We start from the raw sequence: 16,408 nt of genomic DNA, 5'->3' as shown, positions 1-16,408 counted from the left end.
CCCACTGTTGAAGAAAACAAAAGAGAAGCATCCTGGAATAAAGGAGAAACTTCCTAACAGGGAGGACAATTAACCAGTGGAACAGCTTGCCACCAGAAGTTGTGGGTGCTCCATCACTGGAGGTTTTTAAGAAGAGCTTAGACAGCCATTTGTCTGAAAGGGTTGAGGGCCTCTCCTGCTCGAGCAGAGGGTTGGACTAGAAGACCTCCAAGGTCCCTTCCAGCTCAGTTATTCTGTTAATTCTTCACTGCCCTTTCATGGCTTTGTTCCTTTCTTCTTGAGGGGGGAACCAGTCCAGGAGACCCCCACAAAAAATACCTCCCCAGGGTCACCAAAGGTCCCCAAATTTCCCACAGGAATCGTACCCGCCATCCTTCTCCTTCACATCCCTGGAGGAGGGTCCAAAAAGTCAAGATGGCTGCCATGGAAGCCCCTTCCTTCTGGTGAGGGAGGCCCCTCCGAAGGGGCGGGGCTCCGGGGACACGCCCCCTCGTGGTCTGCAGGCGCCCCGCCCACTTTCTCCGCTAAGAGATACATTGTTGCGATTCCATTGCTGCGGCTTCCTTCCTTTTTTTTCCTTTCGTCTTTTTCTCTCTCTCCTTCCTTCCTTCTTTTCTCTCTCTTTTCTTCCTTCCTTCCTTCCTTTCTTTTCCCTCTCTCTTTTCTTCCCTTCCTTCTTTTTTCTCTCTCTTTCCTTCCTTCCTTTCTTCCTTTTCTCTCTCTCTTTCTTCCCTTCCTTCTTTTCTCTCTCTCTCTTTTCTTCCTCCCTTCTTTTTCTCCCTCCCTCCCTCCCTGGGGGCGGCGGCGGCGGCGGAGAGGAGGGGTCTCCTCCGCCTCCGCCCGGCCTGGCCCTCCTCCTTCCCCGCCGGGGCGATGGCGATGGCGGCTGGGGCGGCGGCGGCGGCGGCGGAGGGTCGCCTGGCCCGGCAGGAGCGGGAGGTGCGGGGCCTGGCGGCCGAGGTGGCGCGGCTGAAGGAGGCCTCCGCCTGGGCGTCCCCCGAGCGGCCGGGCCCGGAGCTGCGGGCGCTGCGGGAGGAGAACGAGAAGCTGCGCTACCGCCTCCTCCACCTCCGCCGCAGCCTGGCCGCCGAGCGGGCCCGCCAGGTGGGTCAGACCCCCGCGCCCCGCTCCCACCTTTCCCCGGGCTGGAGGGGGCCCAGACTGCAGGTCCCATCGTCCCCAGCCCCTCAAGGGCATGGCCAGTGCGCCTCCCACCATTCCCCGGCCTAGACAGGGACAGACTGCAGTTCCCATTATCCCCAGCCCCTTGGGGGAATGGGTAATGCATCTCCCAGCATCCCCCGACCTGGAGAGGGATATTCTGCAGGTCCCATCGTCCCCAGCCCCTGGGGGGAATGGACAGTGCGTCTCTCACCATTCCCCGGCCTAGACAGACACTGGCTGCAGGTCCCATCGTCCTCAGCCCCTCAAGGGCATGGCCAATGCGCCTCCCACTATTCCACCCCCACTCCCGCCTAAAGAGGGACAGACTGCAGTTCCCATTATCCCCAGCCCCTTGGGGGAATGGGCAATGCATCTCCCAGCATCCCCCGACCTGGAGAGGGATATTCTGCAGGTCCCATCGTCCCCAGCCCCTGGGGGGAATGGACAGTGCGTCTCTCACCATTCCCCGGCCTAGACAGACACTGGCTGCAGGTCCCATCGTCCCCAGCCCCTCAAGGGCATGGCCAATGCGCCTCCCACTATTCCACCCCCACTCCCGCCTAAAGAGGGACAGACTGCAGTTCCCATTATCCCCAGCCCCTTGGGGGAATGGGCAATGCATCTCCCAGCATCCCCCGACCTGGAGAGGGATATTCTGCAGGTCCCATCGTCCCCAGCCCCTGGGGGGAATGGGCAATGCGTCTCCCACCATTCCTCGGCCTATACAGGGACAGACTGCAGTTCCCATCATCCCCAGCCCCAAAGGGAAAGGGACAACACAGCTGCCACCATTTTCTGACCTCGAGAGGGACAGGCTGCAGTTCTGGCCATTCCCAGAGTTTTGGGAGAATGGACAGTTGGTCTTCCACCATCCCCTGACCTAGAGGGTCCACAGATTGCACCTCCCATCATCCCCAGCCCTTTAGGGGAATGGGAACTGCTGCTGCCATTGGCCACCTTTCCATAAACTCTGAAATCCTTGCCGGTTAATTTCATTTTGCAAATTAATGGCCTCATCTTTAACCAGGACTTTCTGGAGACCAAGACCGAAGATGACCCGAGAAATCAGGCAAGGGAGGAGAAGAGGACGGAACCCCGAGCTGCTGATGGGGTCCCACCAGAAGTAGGTGGTCTTTCTGGGGGGCTGCATTTTGCTGGGGTGGGGGTCCAGATTGATGAGTTTGAAGAACCCACCATCTAACATTTTCCCTGCTGGGATAAGTGAAGTGCCTCTTTCTGGATATTGGTTGAAAAAAAAAACCAGCCAATTTCTCTCCCATCAGTTGCTTCTCCCTCCTTTTAAATTGGGGAGGGGGTTCTTTCAATGTCCCCGTAATCTGTATGGTGGGGGTGGCCCAGCCCTCTCCAAATTGGTGGGTAATCCAGATTATGCCAGGCTTCTTTGGAAGGACAGGCCCTTGGCACCATGGCGTAAGTGTGACACAGGTGTTCCTTTCAGATCGCGCCTGGCTGCAGGTAAGTTCTGCCAGGTGCCCTTTTTAACCATTCCTGCAGGATCCGACCTTCATCCGGAGCAGACTGGAACTCTACGAAGAGCTGAAAAAGGAGAGCGATGCACTTCTCCGCTCCAGAGCGTCCGGCCCCAGTCAGACAATCCAAATCACGCTTTCCGATGGGAAGGTGACGAGCGGACAGGCCTGGAAGACAACGCCATACCAGGTGGCTGTTGACCTCAGGTAAACTTTGACTGTGTGTGCGGACATTTCTGAGAATGCAATCCAGGTTCCACTTTTGTAGCTAAAACCTGGGTGGTTATAACTCTAAATCTCTCTGGTTGATTTGAAATAGACGTGACAGCTTCCGTCTTTTCTACCTGTGATCTACAGCTGGCTTGAAATTTTAGGAAGATGGTGAGCAGAGGTAGACCCACAGGTAAAAAATGACCACCAATGAATCTTCAGCACCTTAAATATCACAAATGCATCACCTAAAAGATTACTTGGAAGAAGTGTGTCTCAACCTTGAGTGTTTTTTTTTTTTTAATTTGATTTATATGCCGCCTTTCTCCGGAGACTCAGGGCGGCTTACAATGCGTTAAGCAATAGCCTTCATACTTTTGTATATTTATACAAAGTCAGCTTATTGCCCCCACAAACTGGGTCCTCAATTTACCTACCTTAGAAAGGATGGAAGGCTGAGTCAACCTTGAGCCTTGGCGAGATTCGAACTTATAGTAATTGCAGACAGCTGGTGTTAATCACAATGCTATCAGTCTGCTGAGCCACCAGGCCCCTGAAGAGGGGTCAACTCCCAGAATTCCCCAGCCAACATGGCTGGCCGGAGAATTCTGGGAGTTGTGTCCACCCTTCTTCAAGTGCCCAAGGCTGAGAAACACCACAAGGGATGGGCCTTGTTACACATTTATATTTTAATGCTTCTTGTCTTATCCCTTTCTCTGCAACCGCAGAATTAAACACCCAGTGCGGTCCAAAAGAGGTTACCTTGAGTCATAACTGGAGGGGATTGTTGGGTTATTTGAAGTGTGCAGCACTAAACCTTTGGCCTATCTCGACTGTCCATAGCTGGGGAGTTGCCGACAGTGTGGTCATTGCCAGAGTGAATGGGGAATTGTGGGACCTCGACCGGCCGATGGAAGGAGATTCCACTTTGGAACTGCTGACCTTTGAGAACGAAGATGCTCAGGCAGTAAGTCGACATTTCCCCTTTTTCCCTGCAAAGCATTTGAAGGCTGATGAAAGAGGACAAACCATATTAAAAAAGCTGCTCCCTCTTGGCTATGCGAAACAGGCCAGCTTTCGCGATGGATGTGAGGAACTTCCTTATCTGGGATAGATGCTGGTGCTACAGGATTTGTGCTGATGTGTCCTGTTTAATTTTAGCAGCCCAAATAAAAACTGGAAAACTTTAGGTAACATAACATGTGAATGAACAGGGTCTCTTCAGTTGCCCCACTAGGAAAAGAACCACGAAGTTAAAATAATTTGACCTCAGAGGCAGGAACCACAGTTTTATCTAACTTGGGGTAGGTTTTATGGTTTATATCAATAGTAATAAACTATAATATGGTATACGTTAGATAAATGGTGAATTTGTATATGTAGAGTACCCATATATGTCATGATTATATAGTGTAAATTTGGAGGTGTTGAGCTTTGAAGAGCTGTGTGCAACGAAATTTCATTTTTAATGTATGCCAATTAGTGTACAAAGTGACAATAAAATTATTCCATTCTACTCTACTCTACTCTATCCATATATTTTTATTTGTTCTATTTTTTCCTTTGTGCATCTTGGATTAATGTTAATCTTATACTGTTAATCGTAGTTCAATAAAAGCAAAAGAAGCAACTAACTTCCCTGGCAGTTGGATTTATACAAACCAATCAATCACCCCAACTTTGACTTCCATTGCTGTGGGTCCTTTCTCTCCCCTTTCTCTAGGTTTATTGGCATTCCAGTGCCCACATTCTTGGTGAAGCCATGGAAAGTTACTACGGGGGATGCTTGTGTTATGGACCCCCCATTGAAAACGGCTTCTATTATGACATGCACATGGAAAACAGGTATGTTCTGCCAGCTAGTGCGGTTCATAAAATGTTACGTTAAAATAGAACAAAATACTTATAATATTTCATCCACAGTGTCCAAAGTGGCTTGCAATAATCAAGGATGCTTTGGCTAAATTAAAAAAAAAAATAATGCTTGTAATGGTTATAGGTAGTCCTTGACTTATTACCATAATGGAGCCTGCCCATTATGGTCATAAGTTGTGACGATCGTAAAGAAGGTCACCCATGATGTGATAGACTCAATTTTATGACAATGTTTGTGAAGTGAATGGTGCAGTTGTAAACCAGACCCATTTTGGCATTTTTTTGCTGAAAATCAGAAATAAACACTTTTTTTTTTTTTGCAAAAATATGTCATTAAAGTGCAGTCTCATGACTGCAGAATGCTGCAAATGGTCATAAATGCAGGCCCGTTGCTCAACTTTGGAACCGGTCGTACCTTTGGGGAAGTGTCTGTCGTAAATTGAGGACTTCCTGTTCTAGTGTGGTTGGAATGTATGAAAATAAATCACTGAAGTTATTAATAGCCTGCAAGGGTGTGGTTTTTTTAAAAAAACAATGTCTTACATAAATTACCTGCAATACACGGGAATAATTTAAGAATTTTTTAACAGTTTGGATGACCTCATCCACGGTAAAGGGGCATAGGACTGACCTGTGGTGTGAAGGTGACCAGGGCATCATTTTGTTGGGGGTGCAGCTGGACCCACTGATTTAAAAACTATCTTTTTTCCCAGAGGGGTATCCAGTACGGAGTTGCTTACTCTGGAGAACATTTGCAAAAGCATCATCAAGGAGAAGCAGCCCTTTGAAAGGCTCGAAGTCCGAAAAGAAGATTTGCTAGAAATGTTTAAAGTAAGTCCTGCATTTCTGAAGTTCTCAAAGGGACCTTGGAGTCTTCTGGTCCAACTCCCTCCTCAAACAGGAGACCCCGTATCATTTCAGACAGATGGTTTTCCAGTCTCTTTTTGAAAACCACCAGTAATGGGAGCACCCACAATTTCTGAAGGCAACTTCTGTTCCACTGTTTGATTGCTCTCACCGTTAGGAAATTTCTCCTTAGTTCTAGGTTGCTTCTCCTCTTGATTAATTTATTACTCTCTATTTGGTTTTGTGCTACTGCAATGATAAGGCAAAACCCCTCTTTTTATCAACATCCTGCTCAGTTATTTTCAATGATTTTCAGAGGACGTATATTTTAGTGTTTAATTAGTGCTAGGTAAATAAATATATTATTATTGTAATAGGACTGTTCAGATTATACCACTTTTGATTCATTTTATACTTGTCAATATATAATTGTACTCATTTTTCTCTGTCGATCCTGATTGTAATTGTTGTCTTTTATTCCCTTTTTGTTATTTTATGTGGCTGGCCATTGACTGAATAAATAAATATAATAAAAATACCCCTTTAATAATAATTCAAAGCGTCTCCAAAAAGAATTGTAGAATTTCTGAGAGCAGGAAATTATCCTGCTGTAAATTCTGCAAACTGTTAGCAGAATAGCAGTCTTTCCCAGTTGGTATCTCTAAAAATGACGGAATTCTAGATCTCCAACCAACATGGCCAGAAGTCCAGGTGTGAAGCAGTCAAGGGTAGAGAACATGTGGCCCCAAAATGGCAAAGTCTCAATATATTTATTTTGCCGATTTCTTTATTTCTCTGCACAGTACAACAAGTTTAAATGCCGGATCCTGAATGAGAAAATCCACACGCCTACCACAACTGTATACAGGTAACCAGATGGATTTGATTTTGTGTGTTAAAATAATAGGTTCTCTTCTCTTAACTAGAGAGGAGAAGCATGTGAAGTAAATGTTGGTTAAGTTTAAGCAACTTACGATGTTGCTGTGGAAGTTTAGAGCTGCTTCAGTATAACTGTGTTTATTCGTGGTGAGCGAAGTGGCTAATAACTCGAACATAGTTAACGATTTCACTGGTCACCTAATAGGTGCGGTCCCTTGATTGATTTATGCCGAGGTCCTCATGTGAGACACACTGGAAAAATAAAGGCCTTAAAGATAATTAAGGTAAGAAAGATTTTCTTTAGTAGAAATCAAACAGTCAGAATAAAATTCCAGATCCAATTCAAAGCATTGGTCGTAACCAATAGAGCCGTGTTTCTCAAACTTGGAAGAGATGTGTAGACTTCAACTCCCAGAATTCCTCAGCCAGCTTGAGGAATAATATAAATATAATGATATTTATAATTAAATGTAATGATATATAAATTACCGGTTCTGTGGGTGTGGCTTGGTGGGGGGTAATGTGACTGGGTGGGCGTGGCCAACTTTTTTTTTTTTTAAACTTAAAACCATTTTTTCTACCACCTCTTCGGACGAAGAGGTTGTAAAAAAAAATGCTTTTAAAAGGCTCTGACGGAAGAGGTGGTAGAAAAAATGCTTTTAAAAGTAAAAAAAAGAGCCTCTGATGATCGCGTGGCTTAGCTGGGCATGGGGGTGGGGCAGGGATTTTTGCTACCGCTTCTCCGAACCACCCGCTGCCATCGCTACCGGATCAGGCGATCCGGTCCGAACCGGGAGCATTTCATCCCTGGTTTCCTGCCTGAGCAAGGGGTTGTACTAGTCCAGGGGTCTCCAACCTTGGCAACTTTAAGCCTGGCGGACGTCAAGTCCCAGAATTCTGGGAGTCGAAGTCCGCCAGGCTTAAAGTTGCTAAGGTTGGAGACCCCTGGATTAGAAGTCCTTTCTGTTCTGTTCTGTTCTACTCTACTCTACTCTACTCTACTCTACTCTACTCTACTCTACTCTACTCTACTCTACTCTACTCTACTCTGGATCAAAAATGAAGAGCATGTGTTGAGTTTTATCAAGAAATCCCGGGCCATTTATGATACTTTTGTTCATAACAAAAGGATTCAGATGAATGCTTCTCAATCTCGGCAAATTTAAGGTGTTTGGACTTCAACTTGGCTGGTTGGGGAATTCTGGGACTTGGCAGTCCACAATTTTAAAGCCACCGAGGTTGAGAAACACTGGTTCAGATGATCAGAGAAGCATAGTGGTGCATTTCTTTCTCAAACTCTTTTAACTAATCGCTTTCCCCCACTTTTGGTGGGTTCTTTTTTTTTGTTTTTGTTTTGGGTTATTAGAATTCGTCGACCTATTGGGAGGGGAAGTCCAACATGGAAACCTTGCAACGGATCTATGGAATCTCTTTCCCAGAGGCTAAAATGATGAAGGAGTGGGAAAAATTCCAGGAGGAAGCCAAGAAACGGGATCACAGGAAAATCGGCAAGGTTGGCTTTGGACTTTGAGGGATAAACTCAAAGTGAAGTTTTTCTTATGGGGCCTGAAAACCATCCAGATTTCTGGTGGCCTTTGGGGAGGGTCTAGAGGCCCCCGTCAGAAATATGGGGTGTAAGTTTGAAGCCTGTGCAAGAAAATTCAGGGAGCTGTTGTGCATCCATTGTTGCATTTGAGAATTTCACCCCGTCAAGAAGGTTGACCTTGGTGCTCTCTGGGCTGGGTTGTTTGCTTGTAGATGTTTCATGACCCAACTAGGTAACATCTTCAGTGCTAGGAGGGAGTAGGGTTTGCAAGAAAACGTCAACCTTGATCTACAAATATTTCTTCTCTTGGTGAGGCTGACTCTTCTTTTAACTTTGGGTGACTGTACAGGAACAAGAGCTCTTCTTTTTCCATGACCTGAGCCCTGGAAGTTGTTTCTTTCTTCCCCGTGGAGCTTTTATTTACAATACACTTGTGGATTTCATCAAAGTAAGTGCATCTATAGAGCAATGTTTCTCAACCTTGAGAACTGTCGACTTCAGCTCTCAGAATTCCCCAGCCATCTATACAGCAGTCATGACCACACACTACTTACAAGAATCTCAGTGTGTCTTTCTTTGTTTTTGGAACCCAATAATCAGGGGTGAAATGCTCCCAGGTCGGACCGGATTGCCCGATCCGGTAGCAATGGCGGTGGGTGGTTCGGAGAACCGGTAGCAAAAATTCCTGCCCCCCACCCATGCCCAGCTAAGCCGTGCGATCATCAGAGGCTTTTTTTTTTTACTTTTAAAAGCATTTTTTCTACAACCTCTTCGGCCGAAAAAATGCTTTTAAAAGTAAAAAAAAAAAAACCTTTGATGATCGCGCGGCTCAGCTGGGATTGTCAGAGGCTTTTAAAAGCATTTTTTCTACAACCTCTTTGGCTCATGTGTCCATGTCTATACTGATACGTTTCCTTGTACTTGTTGACAAACAAACAAACTTTTAAGGACCTCAGATCAAAGGCAGTCAGCACATACAAAAGGTACATTTTCTCCATCACCTGTTCACCACCTGTGCTGGGATGGAGTCTGGAGTCCCAGGAGGAAGGGAGGGGCTGCTTTCCGGAGGGCAAAGGTGCAGCCAATCTTAGAATGGCTGGTAGGCAGGAAGACGGCTAAGACTGTCCCTTCCTGGCAGTTCACACAGTATATCTTAATAGTTCTGCAGACAGTTGCTTTAGTCTGGCAAGATTCTGTCTGTAGGATCAATAAATAAATCACTCAGCAGTATCTCCGTGTGTCATACTTGTGTTTTTGGGGCCTGATGCCATCTTATCTTGTACAGGAAGAGTATCAGCGGCGGAACTTCATGGAAGTCGTTTCACCCAATATCTACAACAGTAAACTTTGGGAAACCTCTGGCCACTGGCAGCATTACAGCGAGAACATGTTCTCTTTCGAGGCGGAAAAAGAAATCTTTGCCCTGAAGCCCATGAACTGTCCCGGACACTGGTGAGGGTTCCCATTTCTCTTTTCCCAGCAGGTTGTGGAATTAAGCCCTTAACATGGGGGGGGTTTTTTGGACCCATGGGTCAAAATCCCACGGGGAAAATGGGTCATGGGATCTCCCTAAGTTGAGATGAACGTTGTTGCTCGATCTAGCAGACTTCTCCCCTTCTCTCCCAGCCTGATGTTTGCTCATCGTCCTCGGTCTTGGAGGGAGATGCCTCTGAGACTGGCTGATTTTGGGGTGCTTCACCGTAACGAGCTTTCGGGGACTCTCAGTGGCCTGACGCGAGTCCGACGCTTCCAACAAGATGATGCTCACCTCTTCTGCACAATGGAGCAGGTAGGACACTTCAACTGGGCTTGCTTGCAGCAAGGAACCAAGGTGTTGTGGCCCGCTGGCAGCAGAGTCAGACAGTGAGGAGGTTGGGGATGAACTTGAGCCAGTCCTGGGGGTTGGGGAAAGCTCGGACAAAGGCTCTGCATCGGAGGCAGAGAGTGGGCCAAGGCCATCTGATAGTTATGTGCAGCTTCCGGAATCTGACAGCAGCGAGGCAGAAGAACAGAAGAAGCCTGTTCCCAGTGTGTGCATGCGCAGAGCTGCCAGACGACAAGAACAATTAAGAAAACAGGGTCTACTTGGGAGTAAGGCTTGGAGATGATTGGCCCTTCCTATAAGACACGAAGAGCGAACGGGACGTCAGCTTTTGCAGGAAGCAATTAGTTCATGTAGCCGATTCAAGATTTGAAAGTTCTGTTTGTAACTCTGTGCCAAGTTTGGCCTTGCCCTGTGTCTGGAAATTAGCTCTTTGGCAGCGTTCCAAACGAGACAGGTGGGTGTTGATAACCTTCCTCTGAAAGACTGTTGATCAGGCCTTGCGGACTGTAAATGAAAGTAATTTACAGCCGTATAAATAAAAGATTTTGCGGGGACTAAGATTGTGCTTTATACTTTCTAAGCAAGCCTAGGTCAGAACACAAGGGAGATAGTTTTTAGGAAAGTGCCAGCTCCTTTCACCTTTGAAGTTCCTGCTGACGGACGTCTTCACTTTCAGATTGAGGAGGAGATGAAAGGGTGTCTCCATTTCCTGCAGTCCGTGTATGCCGTTTTTGGTTTCACTTTCCAGCTGCATCTTTCCACAAGACCCAACAACTTTCTAGGGGAGAAGGAGCTCTGGGATCAGGCGGAGAAGGTGATTGTGGCAGGGTGCGTGGAGCGGGGCAGAAACATGGATGGGATTTTAACCACGATTCTTCTTCTTCTTTCCAACTTCAGCAACTCCAGAACAGCTTGGATGATTTTGGGGAACCTTGGAAACTCAATCCAGGCGACGGGGCGTTTTATGGGCCCAAGGTTAGTGAGCGGCTCCGGGTTCAAACTGAAACTTTCCCCATTGAACGCAAACTCCATTCTGCACAGGTAGTCCTCAATTTATGACTAGCATTGGTACCAGAACTTCCGTTGCTAAGCAGTGAGTTGCGTCTAATTTTATGACCGTTTGCACTGAGGTTGTTAAGCCAATCCAACTTCTCCCATTGACTGCTTGTCTGAAGCCTGATGGAAAGGTTGCAAATTTATTTATTATATTTACTTATTTAGAGGGGTTTTTTTTTCAGTGACTGGGCAGTTTACAAAAGAAGAAAACCCAATATCATCATCTTCTTGTGCCATATCTGTCATCAGATGTTGGCAATCCTATTTTTGTTCACAGCCGCACGAAAAAGTGCTGCCGAATTTTGTCCAAAGCAGTCCCTTAAATTTTGATGTTCTTCTTCTGCCTGGACCTCATTTACCTTCAATCTTACCCTGGAGGATTAAGTGAAGGATGCTGTATTTTTCCAGGTGTCACATCACATGTCCGAAATATTCTTTCTCTTTTTTGATGGTTTTGATGATTTCCCTTGGCTTTCCCAGGTGGCTTATTCAATATAAAAGGGAAAGGGAAAGGTTCCCCTCGCACATGTGTGTTAGTCATTCCCGACTCTAGGGGGTGGTGCTCATCTCCGTTTCAAAGCTGAAGAGCCAGCGCTGTCCAAAGCCATCTCCGTGGTCATGTGGCTGGCATGACTCAACGCCAAAGGCGCACGGAATGCTGTTTCCTTCCCATCAAAGGTGGCCCCTATTTTTCTACTTGCACTTTTTACATGCTTTTGAACTGCTAGGTTGGCAGAAGCTGGGACAAGTCACGGGAGCTCACCCTGTTATGCGGCACTAGGGATTTGAACCGCTGAACTGCCGACCTTTCGATGGACAAGCTCAGCGTCTTAGCCACTGAGCCACCGCATCCCTATTTATACAATATATAAACAGTCAAAACAATAACAGCCCTCCCGGCAACAACACTTAATAAAACAAGCTACTTGAAGGGCTTCATCCCACTCGGGGGTCTCTAAGCCCGTTAGCAAAACCAGGTCTTTGGGGTCTTGCGAATGGCGATCGTGTGACCCTGGGATATTGCAACCGTTGTGAATACATGCCTGAATTTTGACCACAGGGATGCTATGACAGTTGTAATTGTGAGGAGCGTAGCGTGAGTCACCTTTTTTTTTGGTAGCTTTGAATGGTTGTTAAAACAAATGGTCCCAGATCTAACCCTAACTCTAATCTTGTCTTTTGCAGATCGATATCACAATCAAAGATGCTATTGGCCGATACCACCAGTGTGCTACGATCCAGCTTGACTTCCAGCTACCCGTCCGGTTTAATTTGACTTACGTTGGGTAAGCGTCAACGACCCATGACTGAAGCCCTTCCTCTCGAGGAAGAGCTGAGGAATTGGAGGGGTTTGCAGAAAAGGCTGTGATCCAAGAGACTAAAAGAGAGGCTAGAACAGGAAGGGAAGGCAAGGTGATGGAGCAAAGGTAGCAATGAGGTGAGGAGGAATTAAACCAGTTCAGATACTTGATCTGTGCTTATTTAGGCAGTTCCTGAATATCCTTCAATCCAACTGTGTTGCTGCAAGGATTAGAGAATTATATTTGATAGTTGAGCATGGAGAGACTGAGGGTCCCTGGTGCTCTCTGAGCTTGGTGGTTGCAGACGTTTCATTACCCAACTAGGGAATGTCATCAGTGCTAGAAGGGAATGCAGAGAGGAGGAGCAGGAGGAAGAGGAGAAGGAACAGGAGAAAAAAGAGGAGGAAGAAGAGGGGGAGAATGATGACTGTGGTGATCTATGAGCTTGGTGGTTTTGCCAAACATTTCATTACTCAACTAGGGAACGTCATCAGTACCAGCTGAAAGACTGGAGGAAGGAATTTTGCAATGGGCAGAGGAGGAGGATAGGAGCAGTAGAAACTTCAGTCCTTAGACATTTGATGACGACGTTCTTAAAAGCTCTCTTAGTGGCAGGGAATAACTGGAACCCCAGCCTTATTTGGGCACGTTGCACAACAAACTGACTGAACCCAAATTAAAAAGGCAGCAAAAACTAAGGTGAAATGTTTTCATTCGTTTTGCTTTTCAGAAAAGACGGCAACGACAAGAAAAGGCCCGTAATCATCCACCGAGCGATTCTGGGCTCCGTGGAGCGGATGATGGCTATCCTGGCAGAAAACTACAGTGGAAAATGGTGGGCAGCTGATCTTGGAAGGAGAAAAGGCTTCTTGTAGGGTGTCACGGTGACGTTTAACAATGGTTAACCTCGGCCGTTCCTTTTCTCTTCCAGGCCTTTTTGGCTCTCCCCTCGGCAAGTCATGGTGGTTCCCGTTGGTCATACCTGCGAAGAATATGCCCAGCAGGTAAGAGCGGAGATTATCCATAGAAAGGAAGAGCGGGAAGGAGGAATTTGTGGGTTTGTAGATGGCTGCAAGGAGGGGAAAACGCCCCGTTCTCCATGCTTCCAAATGTAATTGTGGACATTTCAATTGTGGGTGCTCCAACTTGAAGGTGTTTAAGAAGAGACTGGGCAACCATTTGTGTGAAGTGGTACAGGGTTTCCTACCTGAGCAAGGGTTAGACTAGAAGACCTCCAAGGTGCCTTCCAACTCCGTCGTTCTGTTGCTTTTTTAATCTCTATTTTATACCCTTGTTCTGCAAAACTCTGGGGCTATGAAAACAGTATTTCTTCACGTTTAGGTCTGCAACGAAGCTTCTGAAGCCGGACTTATGACCGATGTTGATTTGGATCAGAGCTGCACGTTGAATAAGAAGATAAGAAATGCACAGCTGGCTCAGTATAATTTCATTTTTGGTATCTTATGCTATGTGTTTTTTAACATTAACCTGGCACTCCCATGTCTCTGGTCTGCTGATTGAGCGTGGTAGAAACCATTGGAGGAGGGGCTGAGAATAACCTTATCAGATTAGGAGAAGTTAACGAAAATAAATGTTATCCCCACGATGTAAAAGCCTCTTTGCCAAGTTATAGAAAAAGAAAAGCCATTAATATATTTTGCAACCATATAAGGTAAGTTCTCAGCTTGAGCTGGGAATTATGATCTTAAGTCATGTCAGTCGCTAAGCAAGTCATCACATGATCAGCCTTATTTTATAACTTTTTTGGCAGTGTTACAAAAGCAAATAATGGTTGTTAAGCAACCCCCCCTTTTTTTTTTAAATAAATGCTGGTTTATCATAAATTGTGATCCTGCGACTGCAGGCTACTACAAATGGCCGTAAATAGTGGCCGGCTGCCTAGCGACCAAACCTGATCACAAATATGGGTCACACCTTTCTTGAAGTCTGTAATTTCGGCCACTAAGTGACCGGTCATTAAGTCAAGGACTTATCTATAAATGGGAACTCTAAATTTAGATTTGTATTACTTAAAATTTCCTTAAAGGACAATGGTTTTAAATAAGTCTTGAAAGTGCGATCTTTTAAATGCTACTCAGTGCTTTCCGGGTTTCGAAAAAATTAACGGTCCTTTGAGGCACAGTTGCCCTAACCTTGTTTCCTTGCAGTGGTTGGAGAGAAGGAAAAAGCAGGCAACGCCATCAACGTACGAACCCGGGATAACAAAATTCACGGAGAAGTTTCGGTTTCTTTGGCCCTCGAGAAACTACAGAATCTGAAAGCCTCCCGTACTTTACACGCAGAAGAAGAATTCTAGTCGTCGCCAACAAAGAACGAAGAAAAACTGGCCACGTCCTGAGTGATTGTGGTTTACTTGGAGCGAAGTCTCATTCAGTTGGGTGAGCTTTACCGTTCTGGAAATCCACAAAGGTGGAATTGCAGCCTTGGATTACTTGCCGTTTTCCAGGGTTGCAATATTTCCAGTCACCAAAAAATGGTGGATGCCAGTTCTCTTAAAACAGTGCAAAATTGAAACCACTTTTAAGATTCTTTTGGCTGTTTGCATGCATGTTTTTTTTAAAAAAAAGGAAAACAAGAGTTCCAAAGAAAACAGCTTGGGTCTCACAGAGCAAGGGGGCTCCAAACTTGACCACTTTAAAACTTGTGGACTTCAGCTCCCAGCGTGGCTGGCTGGGGAATTCTGGCTAAATTTGGAGACCCCTGTCATATAGCGTAAGATATTCCTTTTGTGGATACTTATTTATAAGTGTGGGTTGCTGCTATTGATTGGTGGGGGAGCAGAATATACTCCCTTCCTATGAACAGAAATATTTAGACTCTGAGCCGCTGCCTTTTATAGGCAACTTTATAAAATCATGTTAGTTTATCTGATGATATATGATAAGCAGATATAAGATAGAATATAGATACAGGATGAAAGGCAGAGTGATTAAGCATCAGGCTAGAAACCAGGAGATGGTGAGTTCTAATCCTGCCTGACATGGGGCTAGGAGGGGGACTTAGTGCCAGCCACTTTCTCTCAGCCCTAGGAAGGCAGCAAGGACAAACCATTTCTGAAAATCTTGCCAGGAAAATTGCTGAGTCTTGCCCTGGCATTTGCCAGGAGTCAACACTGACTTGAAGGCACCATCATATCCAAAGGCAGGGAAGCCTCTGATTTTTCCCTGAAGTTCAGATTCTAAATTGCTCCTACAAGGAACACTTGTGAAGTTGTTGCAAAATAGGGAAACTTCCCATTCATACCTTTTTATTATTTTTTGGAGGGGTGCTATCTGTGAGAAAGCTGTCCTCTCAAAATGAGTTTATCAATTTTGCCGTCTCGCTAATGTATGAAATCTACATTTGCATTGGAGAACTTGCAAATATGTTCCTGATAATGCCTTACTTACACTTTGCTTTCTTGAGAGGAGAAAAAAAAAAAGCAGATTTGTGTCTTCCTGGATTGGTTTATCTCACTGGAGAGTTTCTAAGAAAGCTGCAGAAGACTCTCCAAAGCTGGGGCTTTTAAATTGAGGGATGGCATATGTGGTGTGCTTTTGCCTCTTTGGCCGAATAAAACTAGAACATTCATCCTGGTACCGTCTCAACCAGTTCTTTCTTTTGGAAGTTACAATTTTATCATACTGCACATTCACATCACATTTCAATTAAAAAAACCCTCACAAGAGATAAAAGGTAAAGGTTTCCCTTGCACATATGTGCTAGTCGTTCCAGATTCTAGGGGCAGTGCTCATCTCCATTTCAAAGCCTAAAAGCCAGCGCTGTCCGAAGATGTCTCCGTGGTCATGTGGCCAGCATAACTCAACGCCACAGAACATTGTTCTCTTCCCAAGAAAGGTGGTTCCTATTTTTCTACTTGCATTTTTTAGTACTTGCTTTTGAACTGCTAGGTTGGCTGGGACAAGTTAACAGGAGCTCACCCCGTTACGCGGCTCTAAGGATTCGAACCGCTGAACTGCCGACCTTTCCATCGACAAGCTCAGCATCTTAGCCACTGAGCCACCATGTCCTTGTTGTATGTCCAGATAACAGATATATTTTTGCTTCATTTCTCACAGCCAGGAAATCAGCAAAGCCTCCATTATAGGCTCTATTTTGGCACTCTTGTTACTCTATGCTGGTTTGTAATAAAATAATTTTAAATAGCCAACTCCATCCTTAACAACCTGTAGGTGTACCTAAATTTGTTCAATGT

At 45.8% G+C, this 16,408-nt stretch overlaps 1 protein-coding gene across 1 annotated transcript; it reads left to right on the top strand.

The window, feature by feature from the left end:
* The first annotated feature begins 857 nt into the window (after positions 1 to 857).
* On the top strand, positions 858 to 15,781 carry LOC139323838 (threonine--tRNA ligase 1, cytoplasmic-like). Its single transcript, XM_070953349.1, has 19 exons — positions 858 to 1,104; positions 2,192 to 2,287; positions 2,680 to 2,861; positions 3,708 to 3,831; positions 4,588 to 4,709; positions 5,453 to 5,570; positions 6,389 to 6,453; positions 6,670 to 6,748; positions 7,831 to 7,977; positions 8,360 to 8,458; positions 9,296 to 9,462; positions 9,637 to 9,799; positions 10,512 to 10,649; positions 10,733 to 10,810; positions 12,077 to 12,177; positions 12,923 to 13,027; positions 13,124 to 13,196; positions 13,534 to 13,648; positions 14,361 to 15,781. The coding sequence occupies exons 1-19, from the start codon at positions 874 to 876 to the stop codon at positions 14,507 to 14,509; spliced, it is 2,352 nt and encodes a 783-aa protein (XP_070809450.1). The 5' UTR covers positions 858 to 873; the 3' UTR covers positions 14,510 to 15,781.
* Positions 15,782 to 16,408: the final 627 nt, after the last annotated feature.

The sequence above is a fragment of the Pituophis catenifer genome, unplaced genomic scaffold (genome assembly GCF_029215685.1).
Source record: "Pituophis catenifer annectens isolate HBS135680 unplaced genomic scaffold, rPitCat1.0.hap2 SCAF_14, whole genome shotgun sequence".
Lineage (NCBI taxonomy): Eukaryota > Metazoa > Chordata > Lepidosauria > Squamata > Colubridae > Pituophis > Pituophis catenifer.
Note: the sequence above shows the minus strand (reverse complement) of the source record. Positions and strands in the feature narration are given on the sequence as shown.

What these genes read in the sequence shown, in the direction of transcription:
- LOC139323838 (XM_070953349.1), top strand. Translation starts at nt 874, where the DNA reads ATGGCGATGGCGGCTGGGGCGGCGGCGGCGGCGGCGGAGGGTCGCCTG. An exon ending in CCGCCGAGCGGGCCCGCCAG is followed by an intron (nt 1,105 to 2,191) that starts GTGGGTCAGACC and finishes ATCTTTAACCAG; the next exon opens with GACTTTCTGGAGACCAAGAC. An exon ending in AGGCCTTAAAGATAATTAAG is followed by an intron (nt 6,749 to 7,830) that starts GTAAGAAAGATT and finishes TTGGGTTATTAG; the next exon opens with AATTCGTCGACCTATTGGGA.